Raw genomic sequence first — 26932 nt, 5'->3', positions numbered from 1 at the left:
AATGCAGCCAAAACATCCAACAGCCATCTGCAAGTCATCCATATTCCCACTCAAGAATATAGTATTAAACACTATTAAGCTCACACAGAGCTTAGACATGAACAATTCTGAAGCTCCATGACTTTCTGAAACTGAAGTTCCTGCTTACATTTTGATGAGGTATCCAAGCTGGAAGAAATTCTCCCATTAGCTTTGAGTCCAGCTAAATTCCTGGTCTCCTCCCAAAAATATTTCTGCATAAAGTCTATGGCGGTTGCCAGTAGTCACTACAGTAACCCTCAGCAAACCCAGAGCCAGCATACACATTTTTTAAAATCTGCATACTGCTCATTGCAGCCACATTTGTGGAAGATGCTTTGTGCCAAAGATCTGGTTCTAATGAGCTCCAACCGTGCATTTTTTATCTCTGCAGGGAGATATACACAGAGTAGGACAGATCACTCGCTGTTATTTCTGTAGGATATGTATTTATCTTTTCACTTCAATTAGATAAAGGAACTGCTTATCTATGCCCTCTACGGAGGACCAAGACATGTATTTTTCTATTTACATCAAACAAGAGTATCAGTATTAGCAGTCAAGCTATCAGCTGATAAAGGGGCTTTACATGAATTAAGTATATTTACAAGAAAAGATGTATTCAGTCACATACACCTTTTCTGGTTAGATACAAACAAAACTTTTGGGCTGTCCCCAGCTTGGGCCATGATTACAATCAAGGTCTCGGAGACATATGCCAGAGATTGTAAGGATGTAGGTCATACGCACAGAGCTTGTGCTTCCCTCCCAGACCCTGCAGAGCCCTCTCTTCCTAGGGGTGGCAAACAGCTCCCACCAGCTTCTCTTCTCACTTGTGATCTGATAGATTTCAAGTGGACAACTGCGAGTCCAGATGAGAACCCAGCTGCCCTGTTACAGCGCTGCGCTCCATGCCAAGGCAGTCCACGACAGACCTATCACATGCTTCCTTTTTGGCAACAGGCGTTCATTAATGTCTATGTGTTTCTGGATCTGATGTAGTTGTCCCCATTTAACCGCAGCAGGGAAGAGCGCACGTGAAGGGCAGGAACTGCGTGCTGCAGGATACCCAGGCAGCGCAAACCTGGTGTTTTGGATCATGCAAAAGTCTGTCTGCATCCGTGCCCTACCTGCAACCAGAACCACAACCTTACTTTTCTCTCCCTTAAGAAGCAGTGGATTAGGCAAGGTTGTGAGGTGTCTATGTGCAAAGATACCTCCCAGGTGTCAGAAGCCTTGTATGCTTGCCATTATGCACCTTTGTGCCCACACAGAGGGTAATTTCACACCAAATGCACTCTGTCATCAGGCACGCACACACACAGTGCTCTTCAGCTACGCATAGACACAAACAGCTCACAACATCTGCACAGGCTGTGGGACTCCCAGGTGATCCTCACAGCACTGCCTGCGCATGGAATCGAGAAAGCTGGCAGATAACGCAAACTTAAGTTTTGGGACTTTCTCTGGATATTGAAGGTTTGTACTTGAAAGCAACATCTGGCTGCTGGAGGTGGAGATTTTCAAGGCCAGAGGACTTTCTCACCCAGAATCAGTCATTGTGTGATAACCAATGCAGGCTGCAGCCACCCACCCTTTGGGAGCAGGGTGAAAGCACAGCTGTTTTGCCGCAAGCTCTTACTGATAGTGAACTTCAGCAACCAGGTTTCCTGTTCAAAACCCCCTTCTGAAGTTGGAGCCCATCTCAGGTAACTCACCATGTTGCCCTCTGTTTGCTGGTACGCTGCCAGCTTAGCCTTTTGTGCCCTGAAGAACAGGACTCCACCCTTTTGCCCCTCTCCTCTCCACACTTTCCATCCTGGTAACACAAGGAAAGCCTCTAAGAGGCTATACATCAAATGACAATGCTGCGCATAGGGATCCAGGAAACCCCTGTATCCTATGCCACATGACCTTAACAAAGTCATGATCCTTCTGTTTCCCTTTCCACCTACATAGGGCTTTTCTGCTTAAACCCAGCTTTTTAGAGGAGATGAACAACGTTTGCTACCACCAGCCCCAGAGCCAGCCTGTAAACACCAGCTTTGCCTGCTGATGCTGCAGGGAGGCAAGGGCAGCCCCAGGCAGTCCTCGGAGCATGCTGGTGGGTTAGCATGGCAGGGAGAAGGACCATAAGAACATAAAACCTGCAGATACGCTGCTTTTGCTCTACACTTGAGACACAGCTGCTGTTCTACAGCACACGGCTGCTCACAGCAGAAATCCCGCTCTCCCTTGGGGCCTTAAGCAATGTAAAGTGGACAGGGCTTGCACATCTGGGGCTGTAGCATTTTTGTGCTGAGAAATGTCACCTAGGAAGACAGTCTGCAGAAAAGCTTTATCAGGAACACTGGTCCGTAATCCTCACCTCAGCAAATGGTACCACGTGAGACATCCCACTGTAGTCATGGTTGGAGCTCTTGAGCTAAAAATACAGCAGTAATGCAAAAATTGAAATGGGACAGGAATAAATTCAAAGGAAGAGGTTGAGATTTGGAAGCTTTTAGCTTGTTTTTGTTACTTAATGGTCTGAGGCAGAGCTTTGGGTCAGTTGTGCATTGAACACCAGCACTGGATTTCAGAAATGCTCCATTTAATTGTAAACTATAACACGTAATCCACAACAATCCTGATAGTTTAAAAAGACCCCAAAACCAAACAGCAAAACTCAAACCCCTCAGCCCACCCCAACACACATGAGCCTTGGGCAGACAATTACCCATTTCAGAAAGTCTTTTTTTAAACACCATAAAGAATTCAGGACACCAGCCAGGTGGGAATGTGGCTGTAATTTTGATGACAACTCAGGCTGCAGAAAGCCTACCTGATTGACATTATTGATGTTATAAAGGTTCGGTGGCAGTTCTGTCACAATGTTCCTGGATGTTTGCTGTATTGTGGGGCGGCAACACAAAGAATTGTATTCCCCTAGAGCATTTCTTCTCTTTGTCATGATAAGGGAAGATGCTGATATTGGAACTTGTCCCAGGTCACCTCTAGGGTAGCCCTCAGCTTCATCTCCCAGCTGCAGCACACTCTCCTATTTTTGTAACTGACTGCTTCCACGCCAGCAGTGCAGGATGCAGGACTTCTGTAAAACCACAACCCAGCTGCGTTGCCTAAATGCTGACCATGTGGATGCAACACATTTGCTCTTTCACCCCTATATCTGGCACCCAGTTTCCAGACAGTCCTAGGTCTCACTCCAAACCACTTGGCCAGCACAGCCATCTGTTTCCCTTCCCCTTCTGTATCCTCCACAAACACCCTCTTTCAACAGCAGACAGGCAGCTTTCTCTGCCATTGACTCTGTGCTATCAAGAAGGGCACACAGCAGAGTGCAGCATCAGAATGAGCTCCTGAGATTACTCCTTCAGCAACACAAAGGTCCTCCCTTGCTCTCAGACTATCCAACAAGGCACCACCACTCAGTCTCTTAGGCTGCAATGGGACTAATTGATTGACTTAGACTTAACACTGCCTTTAGACTTGACCACAGATGTCTTCCTACTTGGGAAGGCAAAGCCTGAACACTGCAAAATACGATCACTCTCCTCCACAGCTATCAGTGGCGAACAACAAATATTAATACACTGTAAATAATCAAGACATGTTTCTTCAAGCATTATGACTTTTCTTCTCCTATATGCCAATTCCCACTCTACTTTATGCTTCCACCAAGTCCCTAAGATTCTCCCTTTCAGTACAGATGACACTACGAAGTCAAATGCTATTTAGCATGCCCCAGAACTTGGGTTGTAAAACAGTAACAGTAAAATCTAACGTGTTGGCATGTAGATATATAAAGAATGAAAGTTAACTAGTAACACTCAGTGCGCTTCAAGACAAAGCACGTTATATTAATGAAGAAATATTAGAGAAGTATACTACTTATAAAGAAAAAATATTCAAATAATAAAAATATTACACTACAAAATATTACCAAACAAAAAAGCATAATTTTCTAAAGTTTACTAAACTTAGTCAGCAAAAATTACTCAAATATTCAGTGAAAACAAGTTGATTTCCTAGCAAACACCACTGCCCTATTTCTGTGCAAAACACACCATTCTATCGTTCCCATTGCTTCTTTCTCCGTCCTCTCATTTCAGAATTTGTGTTCACTTCAAGTAACGAGTTTTATAAGTTGTTTTTGTTTTGTTTCAGGTGTAAGATTTTTTAAAAAAAAATTAAAAAGAGGAATTTCTCTCAGAGCCTCTATTTGTATCACATGCTTAAACAAACAAAAATATCTCTTATAGCATTATGGAAGACAGCTAAGTTGGCAGCAGTATAGGAGGACTTCTCCTATTCTAAAATAGCAACACATTAACCAAGATAAGATATTAGAACACACAACTTCTATCAATCACTTAATATTCTACCCAAGTCCACACTGGCTAGAAGGGAGAGATGGATAGGGGTCATTTCAATGGTACCAGATCAAACAACCTTGATCTCTAGAGGAAAACGACTGTTTTTCATCCCTGCTGCAAGCCTCTGCACCACAGCTCTCATGAACTGTAAATCCTAAGAGGCACCAGAAGCAGTTTTTCTGTCCAGGTTGGGTTTTTGTTTTGTTTTTTTTTTTAAATCCTTTCAGTTCCTATTTCCTCCCATTGTACAAGTGGAAACGCGGATTGTTTGCTTTGCCTACTGTTTGTCTGTGTCTGACTGCAGAGCAGTGGGAAAAGAAAATGAAACAAAGGAACAAATTCAAGCCCTTTCACTAACACATATTTGAGTACCAGCATTTTTGCTATATCAGTATATTCAGTTGATCAGATTACCATCCTTAGGCAAAACACGGACCACTCAAGTTACCGCATACTGGCCATAAGATTGCACTAGAGACTGATCTTTTGGGATTTTGAAAGCTGCTCCCAAAGAGGTCATTCCTGTTGCCATTAACGTGACCAGGCAAAGCAGTAAGTGCTTTTGAAAACACAATGCTAGCCATACTATAAAGAAAGGATTTTTTTTTCCTCTACTGATTTGAAATGGGTGGTACCCGTAGCAGAACATCCCATGTAATCTTTTGTAGCTCCGTGATAATTTGGAGGAATCTGGAAAGTACCCACTCCTGCATCTTCTCCCCATTCAGCTAACAGGCAGACATGAAGCTTTAGACAACCTATTGCTATTTGAATTTTTCTGAACAACATGAACAATGTACAAGAAGGAAGAGCAGGAACACTCCTCCTAGGGCAGGTAAAATTACAGTGGCCCTTGGTGGGTAACAGCATGAAATTGAGAGCTGCAGCTCAGAAAGCTAACTGCCCAGACTGCCACCGCTGCTGAGGAGGGTTACAAAAGGCATAGATGCTCCTGGTGAAGGACCAGACCCCCACTGACTTTGACAGAGCTGTTTTATACCCAGGGATTGTTTCGGAGGGTATGAGGGGAAGAGAAACACACTGAAGTTCTAGCTATTCTCTGTTCAGAAAGTCATCCAGGTTTTGACTTTAGACATAACGGCAAGACCCCTGAACTCCCATTGTTTCCCATCAAACATCCAAAGGAAAGCATGCACTCTGCATGAGAGCTGCTACCTGCAGGGAAAGAAAAGCGATGTTTTGGGGCCATACATGGGTTGAGAGCAACTCTGACAGTAGCACAGTGAATTGGAGGAGAGCTATGGAAAAGCAGGCAGTACACTACTCACTACTTTTATTGGGACATAAAACCTGATTTCTTTGAGCCTCAATTTCAGTATTTGCACAAATAGCAGTTTCGACAGCCTTGTCATTCATCTTGTCACACTTCTTAATGTCTGTTGAAACACATCTTTGTGTTCCAGCCTCAGACACCCCATCACAGCCTGCTACCCCCCTACCAGGGTCATGGAGGCTTCACAGACACAGGTGGCTTTCTTTTCCCGATGGGTGTTCTGCCTGGGCTGGTGGGTCTGCAGGCAGCCAGCGGTGGCAGGGATGCAGAATGTTTGCAGCCCTGCAGATCCTCTTGCTGTGTGCAGGATGGCTGCAAACAACCCAGGCACCACGCCAGACCCGCTCAGCACCTGGGGAGCCCAGCAGCGATTTATGACAACAAAGGTCCACTGTGCCGCAAGTATATTAATCCAGAAAAATAAACAGTTTAGGAAAAAAGCCTCAGCCTTTGGAAGGCTCTTGCTCTGCAGACCAGAGGCCATCAGGAAGCTAAGTCTAGGGAGAGGTAAAAATCCCTCCACCCCAGTAAATTTTCACTGCCTGACTCACGTGCACCCCTTCACAAAAATACGGGGTACTACAGATAATCTATAAGGAGCACATCTCTGCTGGATGAAGTCACAAGCAGTTACATGTGTCTTGCCAGCCCCATCCTGCTGAAGGAAGTCAGGGCTGGACTGCAGGAGGTCAGCTGATGGGTGGCTGGATTTTCAGAGCAGGAATTCCTCCAAGGAAAGTTTCTTGGCTCGCCATCACTATGAAGCTCTGAAGGTCAAGTTGCACACAGCAATTACAAATCTCATGTTATGAGAATCATGTTTTAACTTTTAAAGTAATGAAGCCTTCCCAGACACATGCTAATAAAGAAAGGCTTTATTAGCCTTCTATCCCACATAAACCTAACTTTGTGTGCACGTGAAACCCCTAGCAACTGTATCACTGATTTTTAAAAAATTCTTTCAATATTCTTGTGAACAGTAAGTGTAATCTAAAGTTGAGTTTTCTCTTGCCTATAATGCAGAACAAGGACAAGTTTCTGCATGGGTTAAAATTGTGTTGCTGGGTTTTTTTAAAAAGGCTTTAAGGCAGGCAGAGTACACAAGTTCCAGCCTAGAGAATGAGAGCTACAACAACCTTGAAGGTCATTTATTTTTTCATTCCAGTTCTGCTGTTTTTCTCACACGGATTGCAATACCATGTGGGTATGCATCCCTGCGGATGACTGCATGAGACAGTACATGTGGCACTGCACAAGGATCTCTGAGCTCTCCCTTTAGTACTTCATAGCAAGTACCCTAACTACAAGTCTAGTCACCTGAGGTGAATCCTGAAGTAAAAACTGTACTGGGTACCACTGTGGAGTTTAACAGATCCGAGGTCTGTCTAGGGAAATATCATATTTTTCACATACATGCAAAAGCCTTCATAAAACATTTAACTGAGAAAAAAAAAAGAGCATCTACTCTCAGTGACTTTTAATTTGGATCTATTTGACACATCCTCTCTAAAAATAAAAAGGGGACTTAATGGACACAATTAGGCTGTGAGAAAATACATCGGTCTCCAGATTTCCGAATGAGCTCTGCATGAGATGAACTACATGGCACTGATCTCGCAGCAGCAGTCAATTCCTATTTCCTTCCAAAATCCTATTGGCCAGATGGTCCACAAAACTCAAGGGAAAATTACTTAAATGTTTGGAAAGGCTTTCAGTATTAAGTTGGTCTCTAAAATGAAACCAGACTACCCTTCTAATTATTCTGAAAAGTAAAGTATAGCTTGCTTTTCTAATTAAATTCAGAAGAATTGGCGCTTCCAAGTTCACTTTCTGAAAGAAAAGAAATCTGAATTCAAGAAGGGACTTGGTGTTTTTTTTTTCTAAACTGATCTAATCAGCTTCGTACAGCAGAAACCTGGCTGGCAAAGGTTCTCCTCTTGAGCAAACCATAGGTCAGATATGCAGTAATAGTTCCTGAACAGCTACAAGCAGTTACTATTCAACGCTGTATCTTTCAATTTTCTGTATTCCTTGTAGGGATCGAAGTCAATCATGGTAGAGAGAGAAATGAACACTGAATTCTTGTGAGAAAAAAAATAAAATACCCCTGCAGAATAATTTCAAGAAAATGGCTAAACACATTACAGCTGAAGAGCCGCAGAGCCTTAAGCAATGTAGACTAGCATAATTACCAGCACACATGAAGCAAAAGCAGCAGCTAACTATTGGAATAATTGGTCACAAAAGGGACCAAGAGTTTCCTCCAATTAACCACTGAACAACTTCACCAGCTTTTGAAGCTCTCATCTCTTTGACTTGCCCTGTTTGAACAACCCAGTCCCTTTTGTACACTGCAAGATGAAGTACTGCACTATGTAGTGAACTTTACATTTGGTTAAAACAAATGCAGAGCCACAGCACTGGCTGGGGACACCCCTGCCCTCTTTTGATGCACTGCAGGCTACGCTTCCAAGTGATTCACTGCAGGACTTCCCACCAACAGCTACTGATGGTCCCTCCAATGCTTGGGTTCTTGCATGCAATTCTGGCTCCACTGAACGCAGCAGGAATTTTCTGCTGTTGAACTTACTGGATCTGAATTTGCTCCCCGCCAAAAAGGTTCAAGTTTTTCAAACAAAACAAATCCCACTTTGCACTTGGTTTCCCCCGAGAAAGTGTCCATATTCAATACTTTCTCTGTTGGAGAAGGTGTGTTCACACTGATCCTGTCACAGGCTTGAGCTAGAGTTTGTGATGGAAGAAATTAACCCCTGCCATTAAGAAAGTCTGTCCATTTGTGTACAAGTATCCAGCAACTAACTGCACCACCACTACCCGAAGTTCACTGCCTGTCAGCAATTAGCCTCTTCATAAAGCTGCAGATGAAGGCCAGATAGAAACAGAGAACACTTGCTATTCTGTTTGATTACAGAAGCATTTACATTCATAGGCATCCAGATCTGACTAGATCCCTCTCATTCATGATTTGGCAGTTGGTCTGTAACCTGAAGCTTTCCCAAGCACCAATGGCATCTCTGTAAAACTGTGTAACACAACATACAATGGGGTGCAAGGTACGATGGACAAAAGTGCATGCACGCACACACACGCAAACACATATATAAGTATTCAAAATTCTAACACTGAAATCCACTGGCCCACCCCGTGAAACCTCAAGTGTCAATGAAGCTGCACCAGAACCCTTCTCATGATTCAGTCTCAAGCTAAGTTCTCATTTTCCATGTTCTGAACCTTATATGCTTGCTTTTGGCTCGTAATGGCAATAGCCTGTCTAACCAGCTGCATCACATCACAAAGCAGCTGTCAAGTAAGAAAAAAGGCCAAAAGAAAACAGCAAAACCACCTAAATATTCTACAAGGCATCCAGCTAATCCCAGCAGCTTGCTGGAGAAACATGGAGCAGCAAGTAACTGGTCTTGTTTATGCATACAATATAAGCTTTAAAAACAGCATCTCTGTTTTAACACCATCTTCTAATTGCACTCTCTTCAAAATTTACTCTAGAAGTTTAATCATTCACAAGTTTCAAAGTAACTTCCTTATCCAGCTTCTTTGCATTTTCTGTCATCCACATCCACATGTCAAAATACTCCACCAACAGCTCATTGCTCCTTAGGATAAACCTAGTAATACATGCCAGAGAAAAAAATTCACAAGGTCAGCTGAAACTCTACAGCATTGACAAAGCACATATTTAGAAAAACAGAAACTTAAATAACTAGGTCTCTATTTATAACAAAAGTGTCTTTAAAAAATAATAATAATCAAAGAGCATATGAAAACCTACCGGAAAACCTACCTCCCAAGTGCTTTGTATTGCCTTCTAGTTTCTGAACCCTTAGGTTCAGGAAGGGACATGGGACTACAGGGAATTGTGAGCTATCCTCCACTATCAGAGACAGAGCTTAGCCAGGTTTCTTAAGAAAACAAAGCGTACGTGATTGTGCTGCCCTTGAGTCCAACCATGTTTAACCTGTCAGCCCAATTCAACCCAAACTACAGACAGAGAGAAGTCTCAATAATGATTTAATTCCTGCGTGCCTTGTGAAAATCAGAGACGGAGGCAAAGTCCCTTCCTCCAAAGAGGAGGGCTCCAGGGTGGGCTCTGCGGTTTCCTACCCGATGCTGCCTGCCAGCTGGCCAGCCAGGCGGCACGTAGCAATCCACAGTCAGTCGTAGCACAGGCTGCTCCTTGCCCCAAGGCCAGCAGAGAGCCACAGGCAGCAGAAGAAGCAGCTGCAGAAGCATCAAGTCAGAAGGGGTGGTTAAGGAGTAAGCAGGGGCTGGCTGTAGATCCTAAAGGACTCAGCAAAGCAATCATGACTGTCAAGGTCAAAGGCAGAAGATGGGACGAGAAAGGACAAATTGGCAAGAAACCACACTTTGTTAGTTTTACTATTTAGTTTGTCCTCAAAACGCAGGAAATTTAAGTAACCTCAGAATTTACCTTGATGCATAAACCCATCTCTCATCAGTACTTGTAGGCTACTTCCCTCTGGTATTAGCATTAACACTGCTAAAGTGTTTTCCTGTTTGCACCACTGAGGCTTACAGAAAATACATACTTTTGACATCTGTTTGCACAAAAAATAACTATATTCAAAAATAGAAGGGTTACAGAAAGCTACATACATAACAAGAAGGGGTTCTGAAATTAGTCACTGAGCTACCTTTAAGGACTGGCTCCCCAGCACTGATTCTTACGTGCCATTTACTCTGTAATCAAATGTGTGCAAGGTGAGCATAAAGCACTGGCACACCACCGTTAGCATTTTATATCCACTTTGAATAAGTAAAACAAATGACATCATGTGCAAAGAACTAGAAAAAACAAAGTTCCAAATAATTAGTCTTAAATCCCTGGTTTCCACACATGGTTTGACCCAGTTTAATCAGAAATGTATTTCCAGCTCAATTTTTTTAAGTGTGGACATGCTCACTGGCCTGGATCAGTTTTGTTCGTCGTTTACTTTTCATCGATCCAGCCACACTGGAATCATTTTCCAAAATGCTCATCTTTTGCATAACTCCATCTCTGTCCATGCAGTTTCACAGTGGCTTTAACAGCAGAAGAGGGAGATAAAGGTGCAGAATTCTCATTTATTTCTGTTACCAGCTTTTCCTTCTTTTTAAAAGAATTTTTTAGTGAAGTCAGCAATTAACACTGATTGAAAGGCTGACTGGTGTAAGCCTAATATAGGTCTTAGGACCCAATGAGAACAGAGGTTTTTATGAATAACTGTGACAGCAAATGTTGGCTGCAGTCAGGGGTGGGTCCAGCTAGTGGTTTTGCTTTTCTCAGCAGTCATGTGCAAGAACGTGTTTCTGTGGCAAGGCAGCAACCTTCTACCTGCTAAAACTTCCTCTTGCTTTTGCCAAGAAAAAAAAACCCCACAAAACAAGAATAAAAACATAAGAAACTGTTTTCTGCCAAACCTCAAGAGAGGTGTTGTTCTGCTTCATCATCAGCCCCAGGCACACACCCTGTTACATTACAGCACCAGCATCCGCACAACCCAGTCCAGAGCACGAGGGTTAGAAATGTTAAACCTCAGAAGCACATCACAGAAATTAAGAGCTGTGCTGATGGCAAACATGGATATGGCAAAGAGTACACAGAGATCTAAAACCCTCTGTATCGTCTCATGTATTTCAAACACTGCTTGCTAATAAAGGTTCCTTCAGCCAGTGCCAATGCACAAACATGGATGTCCTCCTCAGCAGCCAGAACGTGAGCCAGATGTGGCTTATCAGATGGCAGACAGCTCCTGGGAACACACACCTAGGGACCTGCACAATCAGCAGCCTACCCTGGGATGGCAAAAACTTCAGAAGGAGCAGCTTCCCCATTTCTCTTGCTGATCATGCTCCCAAGTTTTATAAGGAAATCTCTGGGGATGAACGTACAACATGTAGTCTCTGGGGATTATACATATCATGCATTGACAATGGACAGTGAAGAGCTTAGATAATAGGACACTGTATAATGACATTGATGCTGCTTGCTTAGGGATATAGGAAGTCAGAAAGGAAGGCAAACCCACTGTTGGCATACACTCCCATAATCTAAGGGAACAAACCCCCTGCAAGTTCAGGCAGTCTTTACACACAACAGGATCCAACCTATTAATAATCACAGTTTATATAGCACAGTGTCATCTCCATCACAAACTCCACTGGCGCCTACAATTCTTGTCCAGCCCTGGTCCAGCTCCCATGGGAATGCTCAGGACTGCCTCCATCGTAAGGGCAGTGGAGGTGCCTGGAGCCCCACAGTCAAGCCTGTCATAGCTGGACTAGAAACCTATATAGGGAATTACTCTATTTTGATATTAATGACATCAAAAGGGAGAGGCCTGCCAGAACTCTGTAATGTAAACAATGCAGGATACAGCAAACAACAGCTCAGAATGCCAAGCTGTCTTTAATCTACTTACTATGACATTTAAAACCCATCTGCATGACAGATAGGACAAGTGCCATGCAAGCTCCAAGCATCACCTAGAGTTAAGGCCATTTCCTTTTGTTCCTAGTCAGAGAATTGTGAATTTGGCGCAAGCGAGAAGCCAAATGACATTAAACAACCTAACCAGGAACATATTGTGACTATATGAACAGCCGCACAAATGCATGTTTTGCTAACATATGCAGACACTGGATCACTCATGGGTGTCTGTAGGTGCAGATTCCTGTGCCAACATGAAAATACTCCAACATGCAAGCCAGGGATACTGGCTACGCAAAGTCTTCCACCAGGTGGGTACCTAGAAACTAACACAATGCAAAGAAAGGAAGAGAGGAACACAGGAAAACATGAATCCTAAATCCTCTGTAACCTTTATTCTCCAGCCTGTGGGATCAGAAACCCAAATTTCCAGCTTTTGTTTTGTGACTTCCTCTATTTAAAACAGTTCTGACTGAAATCTTTCAAGTGTCCAAAAGAAAGGAAAGTTGGTGCACCTCTTTATTCCTTCATCCTTTCTCCATTTTCAGGCGTATTTATGAAGAGCAGGCTACAATACATGGACCTTCTCCAGATGCAACATCTTTTTCTGCCAAGGAAGCTGTCCTAATTGGGCATCCAGCAATCCGCTATGTCCCATGCACATGCACACCTACTCAACAGCACGTGAACTGGGAGCTCCACACATTTGGGAAGCGTCAGACCTACTTATGCTGATTCTGCACATGCACAAAAAGCCCAATGTATCCTGAGTGCACCGCATTTACTGGCACGTACCGCCTCCGCAATGTCCAAGCTCTCTCAGACTTCACAACTGCTGGGTTCACTGGGCACACCCTCAGCCTCAAGCGTTAATGTGCCTGCCTGCAAAATCCCAGTAAAATCTGGCAGCCTTCCACTGGTAGAGATGACAACACATATTCCAATGTCCCTGGAAACAAATCACCCTTCATCAAAAAGAAATCCCACAGGAGGAACGGTCCAGTGCACCCAAATCATGTATTGGTGCTTTCTATCCTCTTTCTTCTGCAGGGCAAAATGCACACTCAGAACCAGTTCCTGCTGTCAGCAGCTGATGAAAAACTGGAGACTGCACTACAGCAATCTGATTTTCACAGCAGCAGGAATACGCTGGTCTACAATACCTAACTCTACCCTCTGAAACTGATAAAAGGCAATCAGATATCTGCTGATAGAATTTGGCTTCTAGGGGCAGAATGTTTCGCAAGAAGCCTGTTAAAATAAATATTTCATGTTAGAATGGAAAAAGCAAATATTAAAGCAAAAAACATTTTTCCTGGCTTTTCCCTTTTTCTGTATAACAAGACAACATCATGGACAGTCTGTGTGAATAATACATTTGAGAGTCCATTATCTAAGCCATATGCATATTTATTTTATGATGGTTTTGTTGCATATTTTAGTATAATTGTTCGTAGGTTTAAAGCCAAGAGTAAAACAAGACTAGACAAATCTGCTACAGCAGAAATAATCAGTAAATTGGTTACTCTTTTGTTATTCTAAACCAGCAGAAAAAATCCATGCTAAAATTTAGCATAATAAATTAGAAAGTTAGAAAACTCCTTAAGTTCAGTAAAATAAATATTTTCAGAAGGCCACAATACGTTTCTCATACGGCCTTTTCCCCAATATGTTTCCATATATTCACATATTTATTTTGGTAATACCGATTTTTTTCAGTCCGATAGCACCTTTTTTCCAAGCATGTACTACTAAAAACCTATGAAATATTAAATATCCTGCTAAATTAAAATGTATATTCAAACAAAGCAAATGAAATGCAATGTTTTGACGTTCCTGAAACAAAGTTTGAAAATGAAAGCCAACTAATATCTTCAAAGTTTTCCAACTAATGTCTCTGTTGAACTTCACTTGTTTTGATTGGGGTGAAGCTGTTTCCAAACAGCATGTTCAATGAGTGGCTGCTAACCAATTCTCACAAATCACAAGTACACTAATTCCTCTTAACCAGAATCCCAAGACACTTTACAAAAACAAAGACTGCCTCCATTTTAATAGCTACAGTCATAAGGAGAGCTCAGTTTCCAGTGAATTCATGTGGTTTGAAGCCATGATGAGCGGCAGAGGCAAGAAGAAAAGCTACATCTCCTGAACTGCAGCTGCCCACATCAACCCCCCTCTTATCTTTATGAAAACGTGCATTTCTTACACGGTGAGAGCACCTAGAAGCACTGCCACAAACCACATGTTAAGCAATAATATTACTTGTACAGGGCACTGAAAAGACCCATTTGCTACAAAGAATGTCTTCTCAATTGTTTACTCAGTGAAACCTCAGAAGTTAAGTAAAGTTTCATGCTTTCATAGAGAAAATGGAGGGGATAGGGAAGAAATGACCTTTGAAAAAATCTTTTAAGTCTTTCAAGAATCCCACTAAGTCAGTAGGTTACAAGGGCAGGCTTATAACACACAAGGGTTATTGTTATGTATTTATTCTTTTTTAAGTGTACCGCAAAGAGCTGATAAACAGCTGCTTCTTTAGTTTTATTCTTGAGATCCCTATTAACAGATCTCTGCAGGCCAGGAAAATTACCACCGGCCAGCAGCCCAAGAAAGCTGAATACCAGAGAGGAGAATCGCAACTTTATCACATTTATGGCTTTTACAATTGAAATTTAACATTATAATTTAAAATTACTTACTGGAAACTTCATTATGATGGGATAAGGGGCTGACCAGCACCTGTCTACTGACCAAGCAAGCTGTTTGACCCGAACTGACAATGGAAACTTGCTTTTAAACTCCATTTCCCCACAAATGCCTTGGAAGGGCAGGATCAACTCTCTTCCCACCAGAATTTGCTGCTGCTCATCCAGGCAGCTGCAGTCTGAATAGCTGTGCTACCACCAAACCCCACTGTACTTGGCTTTCGAGGCAGCAGGAGGTTCGTGGCTGGGCCAAACACTGCGTGGCACTGGGAGACATCACGAGATGTGCTCTCTGGAGGAGCTCTTCCCAGCAGCAAGCACAAAGGCCGTGCTGTTAGCGGTGCCAGTTGCGCTGCCAGCTCCGTTGGCTTGTTCTCCTAACCACCCCTCTTCCCCTACACCCCACACCTCATGTAGCTGGTGGTCTGCACGCTGCTGGCCTTGTTACTTGCGAGGTGATTCAGAGAGTGTGGAAAAGGAGCTGTGGCAATTGTCCACGGCCGCCAACCGTGCCAGGGTAACGCTGTGGGAACATTCCTCGTGTTTCAGCACTTCCCATCCCCAGCGCTCAAAGTCGTGCTCTCTGACTTGGCAGACTTCGATGCAACTTTTACACAGAAATAAATCAGCATGTGGCCTGCAGATAGCAAATTGCCAGGCTCACAACTTCATCTGAATAACAAACACAAACAACTCTTTAATGCTATGTATTTCTGATTGCTCTACACAAGCAACACAACTAAGGTCTTGCTACCACCACAAGTTAGCTCCAGGCCTATCCCAAGCACTACCCTAAGCTCAGGTGCCCCGCACATATGAAAGCTCTCTTGCACAAGAATGGAAGTGCTTTTAACTGCTGCTGGGTGGCCTTCCCAGGTCAAATGTTACACCTCTACAGCTACAACTCAGCAGCTGCTAATACAACTGCTGCTTACAGTGTCCTTTTTCAAGGTGTCTGACCCAAGTCAGACTGACTAGGAGTTGTTAATACAATCTCTCCTCTGCAGTGAAGATACTGAACAGAGGGTGGAATGAACTCTGGATGCATTTTGCAGTTCAAACCAGCATCCATTTGACGCAGAGGAGAAAAACCCATTGCAGAGATTGATCTGGTACTGGGGAAGGCAGAAAAAAGTGAGGGTGATGAAATCAGAGACACAACAGAGTTCAAGCAGGCCTGAGCTCACGGTCTCATAGCAGACAACCTGAAGTGATTTCAGAGCACAAGTTGTTCAAGTGAAACAGGAGCTCAAGTGAACAGCTTTGCAACAGTCCCACTATGTACAATCACTGGTCTGTGCATGCTAGAAATGTGGACTAGGTCCAACCCATGGAAAATATCGATACATAATAGACCTCAGCAGCAAGGCTATCAATATTTTTAGGAAATCAATTGGTGCATTCCTTTTATTATGCTCTTCTAGCTATAGTCATCTCAAACATCTATAAACACCACATTAAATTTTCTGCTCTTTAAAACTAAGTAATATCCTGCCATTCATTCATTAACTCCAATGGCTCATTACATGTCTGTGAGGTTTTCTGAAGTACAAACAATTTCTCACAAGTTTTCCCGCAACTCCAGTAATTTATTTTGAAGAAGAGAGAACATACACAATGAAATACTTCTGAGTAGGTCAGGGATTATAAAACTCACTGATCACGCTGATGAACATCTTCATGTAGGCATGACTCTGGGAGCTGCAGAGCAGTCAGGAGTACTGAAATCAACATCACTAGTGAGGTGCTTAAATTGTACCAAAGTGCTTGAGTGGGTAATTAAGAGCTTGAACTATTTCCTACTGTGCTCCTATTATCACCAGTGCATTTTTAGAATGTCCTCATACCTTCAAAATAGCATGTCCCAGTGCCAACATCTGAAGTGTTATGCAACATGAGCTCAAAATGCCACCAGTTTAGGATGAAAACGTATTGCACTTCCCCATATGGACATTCAAGTCTCAAACACGGAGGAGATGAAAGTGGTAGGCCTGCCAACAAGTTATTTGCAAGGATTTTACTATTCTCCAATGACTGATATGGCACATGTAATTATTGTACATTGCTGTGCTCATCCAAGAGCCTTTATTGTATAGAAGCACTTCACAGCCGAGAGGTTTTTTCACATCCTTACTCTTCTATTTTTGATAAACTAGTCCTACGCTTAGGAATCTTAATTGAATTCCTCTGAAATATTCACTAACTAGAACCAGGACTTCATGATTTGCTAATTAATTTTGCATGTATGATCCATTATATTAAATTCCAGTGCTGAATATAGTTTGGCATTGCCATGCAAATAAGCAGGGAAGCAAAGATTAAAAAAAAAAAAAGCAAACTGCCCCAAACCCACCAAAAAGAAATGTTCTTGGCTCTGACAACTACATATACATAATACACTACCTATTTTTTATATATATATCAATTAAAATTCATTCCCCCAACCTTTTTTTCTGTATCCTCCAATTCAGTCATTCACAGTCTAGCAGTCTGGATTGATAGTAGGTATGTCCCATCCACTGAGATTCACGTGTCCTGTATTCAAAGTCCTGTGCTCTAATCAAGATTTTTGGAAGACCTCTAGGAACATATGGTTCCACCTTCTGTACAAAGCAGGGCCTTAAGTTAGGTTACCCAAGGCAGTGTCAAACAGCCTTGTAACTTCCAGCAAGGGACTCTACCACCACCTTAGGAAATCTATATTCCAATGCCGACTTGTTCCCTTGGGGAAGAATTTTTTTGTTACATCAAGATGGAAATTCCCCTGAGCACCTTGCAGCTGGTTCCTCTTCTCCTGCACATCCCCGTACTTCCACATTCTATATAAACCATTGTTAAAGCACTTAGAGGACTATGACTAGATTACCCTCAGCCTGCTCTTCCCTATGTTGAAAAAAATCCAGTTCCTTCAGCCTCTCCTTCTTCATGTGTAAAGTTCTTCAACCCACTACATGTTTTGGTGTCCCTCTGCTGGACCCTCTCCAGTTTCCCAATGTCTCTCTGGAACTAGAGGAGCAAAGACAGGACACAGTGATCCAGGTGTAGCCTAACAAGAGCAGAGGGAAATAATCACATGCCCCTGCTCCTGACGGAGCCCAAGACATGGTTTGCCCTGACTGCTGTAAGGATGCACAGCCAACTTCACATCCTTTCGGATGAAGGAGGAAAAAGATCAACATGATCGCATGGAAGCTTTAAGAAAAGCATGTACACAAGTATGAGAATGTGAGTTGTAGGCAACTGAGAGGAGAAGAAGAAACACTTTTAGTGGTATGTGGTATGCAGACATCACAGGTGTTATTGAAAATCAAAGGCATGAAGAAGTTAACAGAAAACGACACTTCTCTAGTGTGTTTATGATGTTATAGCCATATACACTGAGCTTTCAAGGCAACCCATTCATAAGCACCACAGCATTTCAGATCTTATTACAATGGCAGTAGCACACATTAAACTCTGACTTATTCCTGGAAGCAAATCCTTTTGCCAGGATCAGCAGACAACCTCCATTGTTGGTTTCCACTGTTGAACCAAGGACCTATACAATGAGTTGTTGACTCCATCCAGTACACTGCAGCAATACTTAATTAATTCTTAGCAATACCTAAAAGGAGGTTGTAGAGAGGAGAGTGCTGGCCTCTTCTCACAAGTGACAGGGGACAGGACAAGAGGGAATGGCCTCAAGCTCTGTCAGGGGAGGTTCAGGCTGAACATCAGGAAAAAATTTTTCATAGAAACGGTCATTGGGCACTGGCAGAGGCTGCCCAGGGAGGTGGTTGAGTCACCTTCCCTGGAGGTGTTTAAGGGATGGGTGGATGAGGTGCTGAGGGACATGGTTTAGTATTTGATAGGAATGGTTGGACTCGATGATCCAGTGGGTCTTTTCCAACCTGGTGATTCTATGATTCTATGAATACTTCTTTACACACTTCTGCCTACAATAATTAACTATTTTTTCATGCAGACAAGATAACCAGCTATGCTACTAAAAACCCAAATAAAGAAAATGCATAGACAAGCACTTCTACCAAATTCTGGCCAAACAGAAAGCAGAATTTTATTATTTCTATAAAGATCAACCGATTTCCCTACTTGACTCATCAAAATTTCAATGCCTTGAAGGCTATGACTGACTTGAAAACTGGAACCAAGTGCAAATAACTGAATACCCCAAGATGACAAAACGTTTCTAACGTCTCTGTTTACAGCAGTTTGGAGACTCTGAAATTGCATTTCAGCCCCAAGACACATTTTGCAGAAGATGGCTACTTTTGACCCATGCCCAGAAGGAACAGTTTGAAGTTTCCAGTTTATACATGTTCACCTTCAGGATTGCACTGAACGTAACAGCAATGTTCCCTACATTTAGCCTTCCAGTACCTGCCTGAGGTGCTGCCATCAATTAAAGTTTTCAATACAGTCCAGAGACTTTAACACTTCATAACTTAGCATGGTCTTGTGATTCTTTTCAGACAACTTTGTGTCTCAAAAAACCCCCACATTGCTTCCCCCCACCCCTCTCATCTTGGTATCAATTACTTCAGCCAGTTATTCAATTAAATTAATTATGAAGAACTTTGAGCAGACTTTCACATTACTTAAGATAAACTGAAAAGTCATATTTATGCTTCACTACACTCCTGCCACCGTACATCAAAAGCAGAGTAACTCGTAACTCATGTCAACAATTGAAGCATGATTCAGTGCCAAGAAGCAGCTGTATTAAAAAAAAACAACCAAACAAACAAAAAACCCCCAAGCTCAAAATACTTCCTAACTCAGCCCTGCTTCCTTTTTGTATCCAGAGTCTTATGTGTCTACACAGAAATAAAAATATTCACTGTGCAGAGTCATTACAGGAAGGCAGGGTTGCTTCCCCCCTCTGCTGAGCCTCAGCAAAGGCACTGCTTCATCTTCATCAGCTGCATTACCAGGAAGTCACTTCTCTTTTCATTCTCACAGTCACAAACCAGAACATTCCTCTCAAGTTCCCAGTGCTCTCCGACTTCACTAAAGATACAACCATTTTGCACACACAGCAGCTGCAAATCTGCCACAGTCTATCCTCAGCCTGCAAGATCGTACTCCAAAAAACATCAGCCCCTGGAACTCGCCAAAGACACTACCCTCTCATTCCCTGGGCTACCCAAAAATGCCAACCCTGGGAGAGGGCTAATGCATATCATTAAGACAAAGGAAGTCAAAAGCCCCAGTTAGATGCCTTTCAATATCAGAAAATAAGCAGATTGTGCAGATGCTGCTCCTGATGTCATTTGGCCCATGAAAACTTCTTTAGAAGGATGAGAACTCTCAAAGCCCAGCTGAATGTGTACTATTAGGAGCAATTCCTCTTTATCTTGATAACTAAAAAAACCAAAGCAGCTATAAACTCAGAGTCACACAGTCTCATCCAGAGCTCAAGAGCAATTGTCTGACTCAAACGCTTCAAAAATGGCACTTGCTTCAGTTGCAACATCTACCCCTTTTCCCATTCACCTATTAGAAAAATGACCCTGCACTGAAAATTAAACGACAGAAAATACGTTAACAGGCTCCTACTGAACACATATCACTCAACGAATATGAAACTAACAGCTGAAGTCTTCTTAAAAAATAATTTCACTCCTCCAAACTTAGTTATTACTAAGTGCACACACAGAGACCAAGATATAGCTGTTCTACATCAAGGGTGATACGTGATCGCTACCCAGCTCTTCATAGCAATAGAGTCCAACCACAGAGGGCAAACGAGGCATCTATGTAACTAAACTTCTGTAGCTAATAGGAGCAGGCAAACAATCATTCAAATCACAATATTGTCGGGTCTTGACACCCATACTTGCATTGCAAGGTATAGCCTCAAGCACACTAAGAGCAGTTCACAGCTACAGATGTTAGTTTCACAATGCTTTCAAAGGTACCACCTTTAACAGTACACAATGTCATAATAATGTAGCAACTAGCAAATAAAAAGAGATGGTATTTATGTCTCCTAGGTTGTTTTCTGCAGTTCTACTGCCATTCCAAAGAACACCTGATTCAAGCTTCCTCAGGCAGCCTGCATGAGGGAGTTCCAAAGCATCATGGCTGCAGGCCAGGGGGGAAGCAAAACCCTAGAACTTGCGGGTGACACCTTCAATCTCACTTCCTCCCAGATGACACCAACAGTTATGTGATGCAAAACATTGCTCTGCGCTCTCTGAATGTCCTTGCTGATCAGCAACTCGAATAAAATCCCCAAAATCCTGGCCCCCATACTTGGAGAGCAAACCAACGTCCCCCCCTCAGTCTGGTTGGTCCACAGCCTCGAGGGTTCCCAGGACAATGGGAAGTTCAGAAACATTCAGTGGAGGTGGTGTAGAGACTGGTCACAATCTGACCTTCAGCACTTCAAAGTTCAGGAAACAAAGGCATGAAAGAGTAAGTATTCGTACTTCAACAACAGCCAGCAAACACACTACCTTCCAGCTGCCTTCAGAGAAGTCTCTGCTACCTTTCATGATGTTATTCAGAATCACCTCTTATATAGTCTTGTTCTTCAAATTTCAACTCCCGGAAGCCGCCAATTAACTGAAAAACTCATCTGCCCTCTCAAGAGATAACAAAGTCTAAATCTCATGACTTTCGGGTACCATCTGATTTTTTAATATTTAATTCACACTTTCAAAGAGGCTGAAGTTGCCACTACTGACATATTTACATCCTACTACTTCCTAAGTTGTCAAAAAATCTTCTAGCATTTAGTCAGTTATTATATGCAAATATCAACTTTATAACCTTTCTAGACAGCTCTAGCATTATCATGGGTAAAATTTATACCTCTTCCGTTTCCTTTAAAAAGACATGGAACTGGAACTGGTCTGGAATAACTCAGTATGAACAATACTCGCCTTCAATAAATATGTTAAACATCATTTTCCAAATCTAATGATGAATCCTCTAAATTTTATTTTCATTTTTATGCAGCTGCATATATTAAAATAGATAGCCTGATGAATCATCTTTGCAGCCAACCAAGCAAGTCGGTAATCTTGGACAGTTTACTTAGCCTAAAGTAAGCTTTGCTTTGATGATATGCAAAGCACTATGTGTATCTATTTCTGAATGTATGGAAGATTCTGACACCTTTGGAGAAGAAAAATGCGCTCTAATTACATGAGTACATTATGCGGATAAATATTCAGATTATAAAGTAATTTCAGTTATGATCACAAGCCTATGCTAGACAAACAACAAAATGATTCCAGCATTTGTTAATTCACTCTATTGGTCCTAGCACTGTATAAATAGGGCATATTCCACAGCAGTGAAAAAGAGAAGCAAATAGCACTTTTATGGTCACTTCAGAAGCAATTGTTCCATTGGAGCTGCCCTCCTTTGGAGAAAACAGACATTTGCTCTAGTTGCAAGGCCAGCACCAGGAAGCCACCACCCAAGTACGCTCAGTTAGTGCTCAGCATCTTCTGCAGAGGTATTTCCAAATACACAGGAGCTTTGGACTATGTGAAAACTGAGACCAAGGTGACTGCCTGCAGTTTGGAGCACGCACTTGGTATCTGTCCACATGATTTGTTTTCTTCAGCTGCACAACTCACTGTTGTCCTCCTGCAAAGAGCAGCTCCATTCCCTAAGCAAGCCCCAGAAAAACATCCTATGTTCAATGATCACATGTATTTGTATGAGCGAAGCCTTTGCTAAGGCTGTGCTTGCCCAGAGCCACAGTTACATGTACCATCTCTCCATCATGTGATGCACAGGCACGAAGCTTTTCCTCAGCGCCTCACAGGACTCTGTCTCTCAGTGCCTTGCTTTGATATTGCAACTATTCCAAGTACAGAATAAGCAGGCATCCAAACCACCCATCATCCAGAGCTGTCAGACCCTGATCTCTTACACGCTCAGTGGAAAGCAGCCTTTGGGTACAATTTTTAATTGTCACTGTCAATATTTCTTACACATTTTGGCAACTAACACTCTAGTGAACCACACAATAGCTCAAAACGTTTTCATTAGCAGCAGAGAAGCAAGAGGGTATGTTGCTCCTTCCTGTTTCTGCTATGATTAAGCAGCTGAATCACTCTCAACATCCTTAAGATGACCAGACAGAATTTTTTTCTCTCTCAATATAAAATAAATCCAGGCATGAGAAGGCAGTCAACTATTTCAGTGGCCATTGGGGAGCTTTAGAATCTTTTTACCTGTGATTACACTGACAACAGCACTCCTGAATGTCTCCTGGCTTCTAGACTGTCCATGTGAACCCCTGAGCCTCTATTTTTAATTTAGCAGTACTGACCTTAGTATCTGAACAACAATCTCAGGAACAACACAGACTTAATCACAGCAACAGTCACATGATAAAGATCCTGCTTCTGACATAAAAATAAATTATAAAAATGCAGTATGGGAAAGCAAAACTCCTCAGAACTGCTTCTGTGGAAGATTATCCTGAATCTTTGATAGAGTATCTATAGCTTCCAATGAAAACAAAACACGATCACAGCAAAACTGCCATCAGAGGATTGACTCTGAAACTTAACACATCTTCAATGCACTGGAAACTGGAGGAGTACAAACCATCCTGGATCTCTACATCAGGGCCCCCTCCCGCAAATATTCATCATGCAGGAGCTGGTCAGCAGTGGGATCTGAGGGAGAAGAAAGATTAGACAGCTTCCTCCAGTGTCATTACTATTCTGACATACCTCCAAGGGTCCAGCAACACAGCCTTTTCCTTCCTCTGTGTCCTTTCTCCAAATGGGAACAACATAGACTCGGTTCCCTATTTTACCACCTTTATTTTCTCCTCTTAGATCATTCTTAGCAAAGGCTTTACGGTGAAAGAACATTTTTCTAGGCTAGTTCCTATAACTAATTAAAGGTGTGCGTTTGTACATAGCACATTATGGCAGGCAACCTTTAATTGCTGTAGTTTCTTGCCTGGTAGTTCTGCTTTGATATCACAGTGACAAAGGTAACAACAGAAATCAAAAGCTTCACAGCCTGCCTGCAGAGCAGGGTTAATTGACACCTCTGTCTTGAAAAGCCCTGCTGTTTTAGTCTTGGCTGAGCTCTCCACTCAACCCAGGCCAAATTTAGCCATCACTGATGTTACTTTGTGCCAGTCATCTATTAAATCATTTTCAAGAAGAGAAAATAATCACAGGAGAGAAAAAACAGGGCAGAGGGAAGTCGGCACAAAAGCCAACACACTTACCTGACCTGTGGCAGCAAAGAGGACGGAAGGAAAGGGCACAGAGTTTCACAGGTGACAACATTTTGCATTACAAAGAAAAGACAACAAGATAAATTAGGCTATGGCTGGAACAATATTGTCCACCTTCTTAAATAGTGCTCACTTCTGCTTTAGGAGAAAAAGCTTTATCAAGAACAGCAACATAAATCAAAGAGGCATCCAAACCTTATAGACTTGTCCATATGTCCCATTTCCAACAACCTGCACCAGTTCAAATATTCCTGCAGGGTCCTGCAAAAAGCAGAAGAAATAACGTTATTTGCAACAGAACAATGACTTTATAAAGGAGCATAACTGCACACAATCAAAATGAAAGTGTTAGCGGCACATTTGATCCTAGTAATACAGATCCCAGTGATATGTATTACATACTGAAGGGGAAATAGCCAAATAACAGTGCAAGAAATACATTAATAATCGAATTTTCAGTCAAGCTGCACAGAACTCTATCCACAACACACCTCGGTGAAGACTTGTCGCATGGCAACACAGCAAATGCAACAAATTGATGGAGACACATGAAGTATACAAGAATTCAACAGATGCAGCTTAACAGTAGAATAAGGAATAAACTCCAGGCTTCTTAAGCCTTCAAATACTGAGCTAGCCTAGAGGCTGAGCTGCTGTCTTGTGCTATGAAACACTTAGCATGAGCAATGTAACAAAGGAAAGAACCTAAACAATAGAATTGAAAAAGTACTTCATAGAGCACCTGAGCTCAGTTACCTTTCAACAGGGAAATGTACCACCTCAGGCCATCTTAGCAGTACAGGTAGGCTGAGAATGCTCAGTTCTCCTGCTTTGCAAACATAATAAGGTGAATTTCACTGACGCATTTAAGTCTTGGCTCTGAACTCAGACTAGATTGTTAATACACACAAAAAAGTCATGTGGCAAGTGATCAGTGTACCAAACCTCAGAAGCCAACTTTAAACCTACTAGTTTAGCACCAGTTGCTGTAAAACTAAACATTGCAGCAGATGTCCTTCTCCAATAATGAGATGCTGCAGTCTTTCAGATATAGGAAGACCATCTCGTTGCAAGGCATGTGCAAGTAAGCGTTCGCTCTTGCATGACAGAGCACATCAAAAAATCTGTTGCTTCAGTTAAAACTCACTTGAGAGATTTATATGAAATCATTAAGAGCTCAAGAGACCAGTTTCTTGGTTTCTAGCTGAGCCATTCATCAGTCTTCTCATTTCTTGGGATGATATCACTGAGAAATTTATATAAAATATTATTAACTCCATGTGTCAGTTTTACCACATCTGTTTCAGCAATCTGTCATGTCAGTTGGTGCCTGTTGGTACTGCTGAGGGATGGAATACAGGAAAACATTACCTCAGAAGGACAGTTTCTGCAATTCAGGTTGCAAAAATCCCCCCTCTCCCCCTTTTTTTTAAGGTATCAAGCTACCTCCCCACTCCATTTATGTTATTATTTTAATATAAATAATGCTTTATTGATATCTGATATGGAAATATCTACTTAGGCAAAATCCCTATAAAAACACACAGGTTTTTTTTTTCTGAGCAGATTCTGCCTTTACTGGCACAACTGTCATGACAAATGGCAGTAGCTTTCACTGTTAGAACAACACAGCACAGATTTCCACAACTGAAAGTACTAACGAATCAGTTTGGTTTTGCCTTTACATTAAATGAGTTTCAATCTTATTCTTCCTGGATTGACTGACTTCAGCCCCAATTCCAAAAGCCCTCACAAAAAGGAAATCAATGGGACAACTTGTGTATGGAGTTAAGCACAGGTTTAAGAATTTTTTGCTTGCAACTTTGGGATCTTTGTGAAGTACTTGTTTTCTTCTCATTTCTTCATTTTTCATTCACAAGGTCTCCTCAGAGCCTTCTCTTCTCCAGGCTGAACAACCCCAACTCTCTCAGCCTGTCCTCATAGCAGAGGTGCTCCAGCCCTCGGATCATCTTTGTGGCCTCCTCTGGAACTTACACAGCGTTTTCAGCTCTGAGTTCACAACTGTCCCTCTCACTTAAATGCATGCTCTGTCCTCACTCTTCGTCTCCAAGCTTATTTATTATGCAAATATAATAATTGAATATGCCTCAAAGTCAGCTTCTCTTTCCCTCCAAAGAATTTCATTTTGATTTAGCATCCTAATAGCTTGCTTCTAAAGGTTTCAGACACTCTAGGAAAACCCCCAATTATGTAAATAAATGTTAGCATTAACTTTAATATAGCAAAAATCCTACCCTGTCCTTGCTAGCCAATTGAGCATTAACCTCTCAAGCCTCTGCAGCTGTGAGTGCAGCCAAAATACTTGGCCATCTCTCTTCTTTTAATCAGGACACCATAGTGAACTGAGCCTTGTTGAGAGTCATAAAGGATATTAATCTGGACTCTGACTTAGGTCCTTGGACTGCCCTTGTTTGCTTGGATATCAGCACTGCATCGCTCGCTGGCATTCTTCACAATGGGCCAACTCCTTAATTGTCTTGGAGTTTGGGATCATCTTTGATGCGGTGCTTCCTCTCAGCTGCCATTTAAACCCTGTGGTCCGTCCATCCACCCCTTCACCAGCCAGCCCCTGCCAAATCACTAGGCTCACTGAGACAGATGACAGATCCTGGCCTGAACATTCATCACTTTAAGGTTAATTACTGTGATGCATTGTACCACATGGTGGCCTTCTTGCTTTCAGGCAAGTCATCTGATGAGTACTCCAAAAGCAAGAGCAAGACTGCTGACCCAGAGGCACCCAGGCCACATCCATCTCCTCTGCAAGGCAGAATGAAAAAAATGAAGGCAGCAAGAGCCCAACCAAAACTCTCTTTTCCCCGT

General features: G+C 42.3%; 1 protein-coding gene across 3 annotated transcripts in view; it reads right to left on the bottom strand.

The window, feature by feature from the left end:
- Nucleotides 1-26932, bottom strand: part of NRK (Nik related kinase) — a 95491-nt gene that overhangs the window by 67055 nt on the left and 1504 nt on the right. For 2 of the 3 annotated variants that reach the window (XM_069867965.1, XM_069867967.1), the window contains exon 2: nucleotides 24284-24349. In XM_069867965.1, the coding sequence (XP_069724066.1) occupies nucleotides 24284-24349 (66 nt within the window). Of the gene's footprint in view, nucleotides 1-9508; nucleotides 9730-24283; nucleotides 24350-26932 lie in introns of those variants that run through there. The other variant, XM_069867966.1, reaches the window with a different exon arrangement.

The sequence above is a fragment of the Phaenicophaeus curvirostris genome, chromosome 13 (genome assembly GCF_032191515.1).
Source record: "Phaenicophaeus curvirostris isolate KB17595 chromosome 13, BPBGC_Pcur_1.0, whole genome shotgun sequence".
Classification (NCBI taxonomy): domain Eukaryota; kingdom Metazoa; phylum Chordata; class Aves; order Cuculiformes; family Cuculidae; genus Phaenicophaeus; species Phaenicophaeus curvirostris.
The sequence above is the reverse complement of the archived record's forward strand: the minus strand, read 5'-3'. Positions and strand labels throughout refer to the sequence as shown.